The sequence below is a fragment of the Sceloporus occidentalis genome, unplaced genomic scaffold (assembly GCF_023333645.1).
Source record: "Sceloporus occidentalis isolate IW3139 unplaced genomic scaffold, rSceOcc1.0.p SCAF_1, whole genome shotgun sequence".
NCBI lineage: Eukaryota > Metazoa > Chordata > Lepidosauria > Squamata > Phrynosomatidae > Sceloporus > Sceloporus occidentalis.
In genome coordinates, this window is record NW_028316981.1 from 92,746,556 (window position 1) to 92,758,898 (window position 12,343).

The 12,343-nt window shown below is 44.4% G+C and overlaps 1 protein-coding gene across 1 annotated transcript in view; it reads left to right on the forward strand.

Annotated features, from left to right (window-relative positions):
- Positions 1–12,343, forward strand: part of RASGEF1C (RasGEF domain family member 1C) — a 152,057-nt gene that overhangs the window by 77,875 nt on the left and 61,839 nt on the right. The window contains exons 2-3 of the mRNA XM_089502620.1: positions 7,060–7,245; positions 8,526–8,648. Of these exons, the coding sequence (XP_089358746.1) occupies positions 7,066–7,245; positions 8,526–8,648 (303 nt within the window). The 5' untranslated portion in view covers positions 7,060–7,065. The remainder of the gene's footprint in view (positions 1–7,059; positions 7,246–8,525; positions 8,649–12,343) is intronic.

Genomic DNA, 12,343 nt, shown 5'->3' on the forward strand with positions numbered 1-12,343 from the left:
AGAGGACATTCTCTGCAGCCGCTCCCAACTTATCGAATGGCCTGCCGGACGAGATCCGTCAAATTACCAATCTAGAGAGCTTTAAAAAGGCCATTAAGACGGATCTCTTCCTGCAAGCCTTCCCGGAATAAATGCTCGGCCACAAATAAGACTCCCCGTCCAGTGATCTCTGCCCATGATGATTTTTATTTAGCTTAGTCGGTTTTAATGTGTAGTTTTAAATCTTACATTGTTTAATCTTTTTTTAAGGGGGGGCATTATGTATATATGGATGTATTTTAACCTGTTGTACGCCGCTTTGATTGCCTGGCAAAGAGTGGGATAGAAATAAAAAAATTATTATTATTTATTTATTTATTGCATGCACATTTAACCTGAATGCACCCTAACGGGATGCCGCCAGAACACGGGATGCAGGCAGAAATTATCGCATGTAATTCACCACCGATTCCACCGGCCCAGTACAGCCTGGCTGCATCCTAGCTCCCAGATGTGCTTCTGTTGCCAATTTTCAAAGCTGGGAGCTTTCTGACTTGGAAAAGCAGCTGCCAAAGCATGCCTGGGAGCGGGGATGTGGCCAGGCTGTACTTCTCCAGCAAATCGGTGGTGAATTATGTGAGATAATGCCCACCTGCATCCTGCATCCTGGCTGCATCCGGTTAGGGTGCATTGAAATTAAATGTGTATGCAATAAGCTCCTAGGACTTACATCTTTGTTAGATTCAGCTAATAATAAGTATTTTGTTATTTGAAACTAAGAGCCAGTGTACCTGTAGTGTGATTTTTAATCAGCAGAAAATAAATAGCTGGTGATGATCCATCAGGCAAGCAATACCAGCAGTATTATTGTAGCTGTGCTGTCTTTGTGTTTTGGGGGGAGAGGAAGAATGTTATAGACTAAACTGCATATATTTTCAGTAGCGCCTTTCACATTGAATGATGAGGTAATGGGAATGTTCTTGATGGAGTCTGAACTCCCACATAGCTTTGGGTTCAGAGCACTCTGAATGTCCTCAGACAAGTACAAATGAAATAATCCTGCTCCTCAGCCACCCTTTGTTTGTGGTCTAAATTGTGTGCTGTGACCCTGCAAATTTAATCCAGCAGTCCAATTCTAAGGGAATGTTAGGTCAGTGCCTTTTTTGACTAAATGCTAGCATTGTATCTCAGAATGGCTGTTCTGTTGCATAATCTGTTGCAAATAAATAATGTTTGGCATCCTGCTACACAGCTATGATGTCATAAACTAGGTTTACAGACTTGTAACTGTTTAGTAATCTCCATTTACAATCATGGCACCATTGCCACAATCATAAAGAACAGGGGACTGAAGGATGACATGTCCAGCCCACTTCTGTAAGTAGGTGGTGGTGCGACAGAAGTTGTTACAGGACCCTACAGGGGGTCCCTGCTTCTGCTCATTGCAGTACTGCTCACTAGTGTGAGAGAAATTGATACATCATCCTTCAACACCCTGTTTGCCAGAACTACAGCACTCCATCTCTTGTACAGCTGCCTGGATTATAAAATTGGTTTCAGGGGTTGGATTGGGAGATGGATTGTAGCAATGGTATCATGGTTGGTTCAGCACTCTGGCTATTATGTTGATTTGCAGTGCTTGGAAAAGTTACTTTTTGGATGGCCCCTCCAAGCACCCCCCAGCTACCATAGTCACCACTTCAGATGGGAGATTCTAGCATTTGTAGGCCAAAAAGGCATCTTTCCAAACCCTAGATTGGAAATGTATGTCATTCCAATACATGTTAGCAAAGTGAGAAGCAGGCAAAACTGTTCTCACACTGAAGTCTGTATGGATAAGAGAGTGTGGGGGGTGGGGAGGAGTCAGATCTTCCAGGACAGATTGTACTCTTGCCTTTCACCAAGGGATGGTTCGTTTTAAAAATAAAAGCATAGTATTTACATTGACCCATGGGTAAGTCAAATCAGTTTTGGGGTGTCAGTTTTTTTGACTAAAATTTCTAGACTCACACATGCGTATATACAATACTTTCTTCAGTGATTATTGTGTTATTGTTATTATTCTAAGGTAAAAGAGAGAGCCATTCCCCAAGACTTGTATGGTCCAGCATTTTGTTCCCACAGTTGACTCACATTTGCCTATGGGAAGCTCACAAGCAGAACACAAGGGAAATGACACCCTCCTGGTTTGGTTCCTCACCTTTTGGTATGGAGCTTGGAACATTTGGTTTGAAAATTAATTTGATGTTGGAAATTGGAAAATTGATTCACTAGCATAAATACTAATACAGTGGGCCCTTGGTATCCACTGGGGTTTGGTGCTAGGACTCCCTGTGGATACTAGCATTTGTGAATGCTGAAGTCCCATTATATATAGGGTTGCCATAAATGAGGAGCTCCGAACCGGGACAAATGTAGGACAAGGCTTAAAAATGTAGGACCTTTTTTTTTTTAAAGGTCCTACATTTTAAAACCTTGTCGTCCTCCTCCTTCCTGGCTTGGGAGGAAGCCTCGGCCTCCTCTCAGGCCGGGAAGGATGCAAGGGCTGCTCCTCATCGCGGTGATCACCGCGGTGGGAAGCAGCCTCCTCCCGGCCCCCACTCCCTTTCCCGGCCTCTGTGAAGGCTTGGGCCTCCATAGAGGCCGGGAAGGAGGGAGGAGAGCGCCCGCGATCGCCGCGATCGCGGGCGGCCCCCACTCCCTTTCCCGGCCTCTGTGGAGGCTTGGGCCTCCATAGAGGCCGGGAAGGAGGGAGGAGAGCACCCGCGATCGGCGCGATCGCCGCGATCGCGGGCGGCCCCCACTCCCTTTCCCGGCCTCTGTGGAGGCTTGGGCCTCCATAGAGGCCGGGAAGGAGGGAGGAGAGCGCCCGGGATCGGCGCGATCGCGGGCGGCCCCCACTCCCTTTCCCGGCCTCTGTGGAGGCTTGGGCCTCCATAGGGGCCGGGAAGGAGGGAGGAGAGCGCCCGGGATCGGCGCGATCGCGGGCGGCCCCCACTCCCTTTCCCGGCCTCTGTGGAGGCTTGGGCCTCCATAGGGGCCGGGAAGGAGGGAGGAGAGCGCCCGCGATCGGCGCGATCGCGGGCGGCCCCCACTCCCTTTCCCGGCCTCTGTGGAGGCTTGGGCCTCCATAGGGGCCGGGAAGGAGGGAGGAGAGCGCCCGCGATCGCCACGATCGCCGCGATCCCGGGCGGCCCCCACTCCCTTTCCCGGCCTCTGTGGAGGCCCAAGCCTCCATAGAGGCCGGGAAGGAGGGCCAGGGCCGCCTGTCATCGTGGCGATCGCCGCGGTGGCAAACGGCCTCCCCCTCCTTCCTGGCCTGGGAGGAAGCCTCGGCCTGCTCCCAGGCCGGGAAGGAGGCGGAGGCAGCCCCTCCTCGCGGTGATTGCCGCGGTGGGAAGCGGCCTCCTCCTCCTCTCGGTCTGGGAGCAAGCCTCGGCCGGCTCCCAGGCCGGGAAGGAGGCGGAGGCCGCCCCTCATCGCGGTGATTGCCGCGGTGGGAAGCGGCCTCCTTCTCCTCTCGGTCTGGGAGCAAGCCTAGGCCACCTCCCAGGCCGGGAAGGAGGCGGAGGCCGCCCCTCATCGCGGTGATCGCCGCGGTGGGAAGCGGCCGCCTCCTCCTCCTCCTCCCTGGCCTCGCTGGGGCCCAGGAGGGAGCGTCTCTGCGGCTGGAGCTCCAACCGCGGAGAGCCCTCCCAGGCCTCAGAAAGGCCTTGGAGCTGCCGCCGCGGCGGAGGTGGCCGCGGTGGGCGGGGCCGTCCCGGTTTGGGCGCCAAACCGGACCGGGATGGCACCGCCCAAACCGGGATTGTCCCGCCGGGGGGCGGGATATGGCAACCCTAATTATATACAATGGCATAGTAAAATTGTGCTCCTCATATAGAATGGCAAAATCAGAGTTTGCTTTTTGGAAGTTACATTTTTTAAAATACTTTCGATCTGTGGATGGTTGAATCCATGGATAAAGAATCTGTGGGTATGGATCACCAACTATAATTGAATTGTTTAATTCAATAAGCCATCATTAATTAACCAGATTATGTTCATGTTGTAAATCCATTGGATTTACAGAGAATGACATGGAGATCGTTACTGTAGACCTTAGGATAAGAACATTTCATTATGGGCTCCTTTAATAAGTATCTTTGGCCCTGTACAAATGGGCCCTTTGCGACGTGTTCACGACGTGCTAGGGTTGCCTCGGGGCAGCGTGTGCACACACTCCGCAACCCTAGTACATCGTGCATGTGCCGCCATTACGCAGTGCCATATAGACGGTGTGAATAACAATGACGTCACAGCTGTGTTGCCTCCAAACGGGGCTACGCAGCTGCGACGTAACTGCACCATCTCTGGCGCTTTGCGGCGCCACAAAAAGGAGCTGCTTTTTGGAGCTCCTTTTTTCTTCTGTGCAGCAGCACCGCACAATTTCTGGCGGTCTGTACCGCACCTTTATGTCCTTTTAAAGTTGCCCTTCCCTATTCCTTTCTGTATGCCTCCTAGGATCTATTGGATTAATGAATATAAGTTAGGCGGGTAGAACAATATATATATATATATATATATATATAGAGAGAGAGAGAGAGAGAGAGAGAGAGAGAGAGAGAGAGAGAGGATTTATAATTTCACTCTACAGTAGTAGATATTCTTAGGTTAAGTGATGAATATACCTATAGGAATACCAAGAATGAAGATAACAGAAGACCAGATTCAAGTGAAGGAAACTAAAGAAACAGAGAACAATTTCCAAGATAAAAATAAGAAGAACAGAATCGCCAAATTTCAAGCAGCATTAGGAAGACGTTATATGTTAGATGTGTTTTAGTACAAGAGTCCGGTGTCTTTTGTTTACTGTATGGTAACTGTCTATGTTTTGTTGGTCTACTTGTTAGACTTGGGGGGGGGGGACTATCTTAATGTATTGGGAGTTATTGTTTGATGTTATGTGGAAAATTGAAAAATAAATATTTAAAAAAAGTTGCCTTTCCCCAACCTAGATTTTTCCACATATGGACCATAATAGGATTGTTCCCTGGGAATGGTGGGAGTTCAGCACATCAGGGAACTGTCAGGATGTGGAAGTTTATCCCACAGCATGGCATCTACCTTTCAACCTCTTCAGTTCAATTTCTCATTCATGTGCATCTCTTCCCCCACTCCATCAACATTCATTTCACTCCCACTTCAAATGGCTTGTAAAAGGTTAATAAGGAGTAATTTGTTTCAGTCAGAAGGCACTGATCTGCCATAAGTACAAGAATAAGTGGACAGAGAGTCAGTGAATCAAGAGTGAAGAATTCTTAACATGAAAGTTTTGAAACTCTCAGAATATACAGAACATTTTTCTGCGCAACTAATCACTGTATCTTCTTGCTTCCTCATTCAAAAACTGTGATGCACAAAGATCAGTGATGAAGCACAGGTTTTGCATGCAGAAGCCAGGGATCTGAAATACATTCTGTGGGATCTGCAGGTGTAATGAGCATATATATAACAAGCCCACTCTTTTCTGAACTTATCTTACATTAGCTGTATACAGTCAGCTCTCCCACTATGATCAATGGACAGCAATGTGCATGTGGTCATGTTCACGGAGCTGTGTGCATGCACTGCCATTGATGATAATAGGGCAGGGCCATCCACGGATGCTGCAGTCAATGGAAGGATAGCCTGCAGATATGGAGGGCCAGCTGTAATTAAAGGATGTGGTTAAGGGGAGAACCCAAAACAAAATAGGAAGGTGATGAAAGAGAGGGAGAAGCCAAGAAAAAAATAGGGGACAGATTTCAGGAAAACATTTCACTTGATTATCCATGAACTCTGTGAGTAGCACACTAGAGAACTGCAAAGAGATTCATTGCAGCACATATAATAATATTATGTATGTTATAGAATAATAAACAATAGAAATCATATAGTCAGTAGAGGTAGGAAGTTACTGAAGAGAGTGTTCTCCTTACTCCCAGAAGACTTCAAACACTTTCCTTTTGTACAAGCTCATGGGAGGAAGGGGTCTTACCCTTTAGACTAAAAGACCTTTCTGAAAGTGAAAATAGTATATAATAATTGAATATGATCAATCCCCCAAATACAAAAGAAATCAGCCCAGAACATAATCAATAAAGGAGGAGAAGGTATTGAATAGAGTCACAACATACCCCGCATACTGCTGCAAGACTCCAAAATTTGTTCCATATGTGGGGTGCATTTTGAAAGGGCCTTGGTTGTTTAATGGTTCAGAGCTCCTGTTTAGCAAAGAAAACCTTATTACAGGGTTATCATAAATTAGGATCTTATCACTTGGCTATTAAAACTTATTTACCTCTATCCAGTTTAAACCTTAATTCAGGTGGCATCCTGATCTTATCAGGTTTTTGCTGCCGAATTTGCTGCCCGAATACAGCCCAGGTCCATCCTCACTTCCAGGAGTGCACTGCGTTGCTTTTTTCGGATCCAAGAGTTTTCTGACTTAAGAAAATGACAGGTGGAGTGCTCCTGGAAGCAGGCATGGACCCGGGCTGTATTCAGACAGCAAATTCAACAGCAAAAACCTTCTGATAAGATCAGGAAGCTGCCCAAATTAAGCTTTAAACCGGATAGAGATAAGTCGGTTTTAATAGCCAAGCAATAAGCTTCCCAGTCAAGTTGGAAGCACAAGCAACAACAACAAAAAAATAACTAACAATAATCAGGAACTGGCATCTTTCACCTTATATAACATATGTAGCAATATCAATAGCATAAGAGGGAACTGAGCTTTTAAAGTGACCTTGAGATCACCAAACCTTCTAATACACTTTAACTGAAATGCATAATAAGGGAAAGATGAAATTTGCTTAAAGTTGATAGCCATCCCTTCCTCCTGCATTTTGACCAATACTATGTTCTAAACTCAAGCAACAAAATGTCTGCAGATGTGACAAAGGGCAGCTGACTTCTAAATGCGTCCTGGGAGATTTTGCAAAGACATTTTTTTCCTAAGCTTTGTTCATTGTCAGCAGGCAAAGCTGCAATTTCTGGCAGTCACTCTGATTGATCTTACCCTCTTGCATAATGACATTTTTCTGCCTTTTGTTACAGATAGGGATGCCCCAAACATTGAGCTCTGCCAGCATGTTTACTCCCTGTGGCTTCAGCCCTCATCATCTCCACCCATCCAAAGATGATGATGAAGGAGGACTGATATTTCAAGATGGAAACCTTACCTCAGCATCTCTTGATGCATTAATCCAACATCTTACACCTACAGCAGACTACTACCCTGAGGTAACTATTTGTTAATACAGGCTGCTACTTTGTTTTGATGAACTGGAATGCAATGTTTTGCATATCAGCTCTATGTGTGTGTGCTTTAATTAAGGTTTCCTTTCAAACAGTGTGCAATTAAAAGAGAGTGTAATATTCAAGTCTTGCTTGAATCTCTGCTCTTTTCTGATGAGCTTTTAAGAGACAATGTTTTGCTTGTGACTGTTTTTAAAGATGATAGCAGAATGCAAAGTTATAGTTCTAGATGATGAACTGGTCAAACTGGCATACCCTTCAACATTTCATAGCTGTGAATTGGGACACATGTGACAAAGCAACATTAGAGTGTGGTCAAGATGGCAAAAGTTATTAATGAAGAAAAACACGTAAGCTGGGACAGGCTGCAGCAGTTGGCTTTTGTCTAAGCCTACTAGGAATGACAAGATTCCAATTCTCCTCTCCCTTCTGCTGAGTTAACTGAACTAAACTACTTTTGTACTTCAAAATCAGTTTTCAGCAACTGAAATAAGCTGAGTACAAGAGAGGGAAAGAGGAGGGAGGAGGCAGAAATGGGACTTTTAAAAGCAGCTAAAAAGTGGAATGACAGGGAACTGTTGCTGGCAAGTCAGGACAGTTATAGAGCCCTGGATGAAGCATTCTAAAAGTTCTATCAAGTTCCCAGGAAACTAAAGCTATTTTAAAGCAGGCGTGGGCAACTGAGACATGTCCAATTGGGGAAGCAAGTTATAGTGGGCATGACAGAAGTTGATAAGTTTTTCTACTTCTTTATAGTACAAGTGCATGGGGGTGGGTGAATGACCCAGTGATGCTGAATAGCAATAAATTCTGCACATACAGAAGGAAATTTCCTTCACACAACACCGTGTTAAACATTGGAATTCACCGCCACAGGATCCAGGAGCTCTCATCAACTCAGGAGTCATGGGAAGATGAGGCTAGCAGTGGCTTCTGGTCATGATAGCTATATAGTACATACAGGACCACAGGCACCATGCCTCTGAATGTCACTTGCTCAGAAACAATAGTGCCTTCTGCTTATAGCTAATATAAGGAAGAGGTCAAATCCAGCAGAGTTCTTCTTTCATTCTTATAACACGTGCCCCAAGGACACTAATCGTTATATTAAAACTACCTACCTTAGATGTGTGTATGACTCTATTCACTTTCAGATATAAGTAACAGAAGACTCTCTGTCTTATACAATCTTACTTTTGACATCCTTTGAGGAGGGATTTTCCTATCCAGTTCTCACCAGATATGTTTATCTGTCCTTTTCCCAGAAGGCCTATATCTTTACATTCCTGCTGAGCTCAAGACTCTTCATCAAGCCTCATGAACTTCTGTCCAGAGTTTGTCACAAATGCATTGAACAGCAACAACTAGATGACCCAGTGCTGGATAAGGTTAGTAGGTTTGATGGCATCGTTGAGAGGAAAGGAAGAGGAAAGTTGGCAGACCATTTGCAAAGAGGAGATGCTGCCAGAATAAACTGGAGAAATTCTGATTCCTTCTCTCTCTGTTTTCCTTTTTGATCTCCTGCTGTCTGTGTGCAGCCATCCCCAGGGTGAGTTTGTTGACATGTCATGTGTGACACACTTGCATTCCAATAAAACATCCGTGCCCAGGAGCAAAGCTTCAGGCACCAGATGTAGCAGTCACTTCAGATCCCCTTTTACCTTCCTTTCAAGCCTGTCTCAGTCTTCCCAAGTGGTTTCCTTTTCATTTCTTGCAGCATTTGCTGAAGCCTTCAGGCTGCCATGAGGTAGAATTTAAACTGTACAATATCTAGAGCAGATATCACTGCAGAGCTGTCTCGCTCAGTTTTGCTCATTGTATCTAACTTTTCCCCATAGGTAGAGTTTGTAACCAATATTTCCAGGCTAAAGGTTTTTTGTGGGTTTTTTCAGGCTATGTGCCTGTGTTCTGGAAGAGTTTATTCCTGATGTTTCACCAGCAGCTCTGGTTGGCATCTTCAAAGAATACTGCCATGAAAGTGAGTGGGGTATATATACTGTGTGACCCTTGGTTGAGAGGAAATTATTTACATGTTAATCTGTGTATTGTTCTGTTGCTGAATGGTAAAGCCTCAGGGTGTCTATTTAATTAATGATCCATTGTCTGCTAGGAAACCCTCTTCACCCTGGGTGGTTTGCATTTGCACTTGCTGGGTCTTGATTTTGGTGTTTTTCAGTACTGGTAGCCATATTTTGCTTACTTTAAGGGTTTCTTCTTTCCTGTTTAAGTTGTCTAGGTGTTTTTGGATTTCATTGGCTTCCCTGTGCATTCTGACCTGATAGTTGTTGGCACAGTCCACAATTTTAGTGTTTTCAAATAGCATTTTATGCCCATGGTTTACAACATGTTCTGCTACTGCTGATTTTTCTGACTGAGCCAGTCTGCAGTGTCTTTCAGGTTTTTTTATTCATGTTTGAACACTGCATTCAGTGGTCCCTATGTAGACTTGTCTGCAGCTGCACAGTATGCAGTAAACTCCTGCGGCTGTGAGAGGGTCTCTCCTGTCCTTTGCTGAGCACAGCGTTTGCTGGATTTTCTTGGTCAGTTTGTAGATCATTTGGAGGTTGTTTTTCTTCTTCCAGAATATGGCCACATAGCCCAAAAAAACTCACAAAAAATTATGGATGCTGGCCATGAAATCCTTCTTCACATTTCCAGGCTAATCTCTCACTGTCAACTCTATGGAGATGAACACAATAGCTTATTAACTTTCAAATGCATGTTTGGACTAAAGTAGTATATGTTTTTGTTATTGTTGTGTGCCTTCAAGTGGTTTCTGATTTATGGTGGCCTTAAGGCAAATCTGTCGTGGTTGGGTTTTTTGTTTTGTTTTGTTTTTTGGTCAAAGTTGTTCAGAGGAGTTTTGCCTTTGCCTTAGGTTTAGTTTTCCTCCAAGGCAGAGAGAGTGTGGCTTGCCAAGGGTCACTCAGTGGGGTTCCATGGCTGAATAGAGGTTTGAACCCTGTTCTCCAGAGTCATAGTCTGACAATCAAATCCCCACACCATGTTGACTCTCATCAACTTTAATAAGTCATGGAAGCATTATTTATCTAGCCCACAGAGCATGCTTGGGAACTATGCAACCCTCCAGATGTCAGACTGCAGTGTAACATCTGCACAACCATAGCACTGTTATTCCTGTCTTCAACAGAGGTAGGGTAAAAATAAAGCTTTTATTTTTATTTTTATTTTATATTCTAGTTCAAATTCCATGGCTGCATCCTATGCAGTCCTGGGGCTTGCAGTTTGACCAGAAGTACAAGTCATGCTCTTTGGATGAGGATTCTAAATGTCCCTCCCCCTTGACTACTAATCCAAGGCATCCATGGAGATGTTACCATGGCAGTTTGAGTGGAATGTATACTATAATAATGTAGTGTGAACATAGAGAGGGAAGGCTTAAACCTCTTCTCTAGGGAAAGGTATTCCCCATTGACAAGTTTGTTAAATCATGTCTGACCATAGGGTGCTCACCCCCATTACTAAGCCAAAGAGCCAGTGTTGTCAGAGACTATTCTGTGATCATACAGCTGGCATGATTGCACAGAATGCTATTTACCTTCCCACTACCTATTTATCTACTTGCATTTGTATGCTTTCAAACTGCTAGGCTGTCAGAAGCTGGGACTAATGATGGGAGCTCACCCCATCACAACCCTGTCTCAGTCTGTCTCAGTCTCAAACTGCCAACCTGCCGATCTTGTAACCAACAGAGTCAGTGTCTTAACCACTTGAGCCACCACGTCCCTAGCACCTCTTCTCTACAGCACCTGATGTCTCCATCCACCCCAGCAGGGGGCCTAAAAAGGAGGGAGAGCCTCAAATGGAGGCCTTTTTCAGCCCCTTGCAATGTGCATGTGTATAGGGAAGAATGAATTTAGGGAAACAAGAAGATGGGGATAGGTTTAAGCCTTCCCTATCCATATAACATAGTCCTGTTCCAAGTAAGTTTATTTGATTCCCTGTAGATAAATAAAAATAATCTATCAGCAGAGGTAGAAATAATGGTTTCTTGACACACTACATACATTAGAATGTAGACACATTTCATACATTTGGGTCCTTATTCTTCCCTTTAATCAAAATCCTCTTAATCAAAGTCAACTTGATGGCTAATAACAATAACCACAATACTATGGCTCATGTACTAAATAATTTGCCTCAAAAGAATCAGCTCCTCAGAAGGGTTTCCCAGTCACAGGAAACTGACTTTTTAAGCATTTTCACATTTTTCATGGACACTCTGTCACATATCACTTAAGTAATTCTTATTTATCACATAAGTACTGCTATAGTATTGCTTCAAATATCTACTTTTTAAAGCATTTTGTTGCTGTCACATCTCAGGCCTGTCGACCAAGAACTTAACAGACTTTACTTACCATCTTACAACTCTCTGTTTATGAACTGGGTCTCAATTTGCATCTTTCTATATTCTGTAATACTCTAATCTTACCATCCACAGCCTTGTGACTCTGATATAGCTATAGTTTTATGTCCAGCTTGATCAGTGCATCTAAGATGTAGATTGATATCCACAATTTTCCATGCTAAAATAAACCAATTAGTCACAGATGAGCTGCTAGATTCCTTCTTCCTCACTTCCTGCTGTCCCCCCCCCCCCCAATTTTATTGAAAAGAGAGAGAAAAAGAGGCTCAGTTGCATTTTAAATATTCAAGATATTGTGTACTTTAGCCTTGAGCAGCCTTGTTTAAGGTGTGATCCAGGAGCATCAGGCAGGTAGCTGCATGTCTTTACCATCCAGAGGCCTTTCACACTACATAATTATGGCAGTATGGTTCCATTTTAACTGCCATGGCAACATCGTATAAAATCCTGGGATTTGCAGTTAAGGGAGAGGCATGTAGAATTCTCTGTGAGAGATTTATACTGTCTCACCAAACTTCACGCGCTAAGATTCCATATGATACAGCCATAAACGTTAATCTGGAATCATAATGTTATAATTATGTAGAGTGAAAAGGCCCCAGAAACCAATTTTAGGGAGAGATGGAGGTACAGGTACATGAGATGCATCTTCTATGCTTTTTCCCTCCTGTCTTCACTGGTATTGAATGGTCC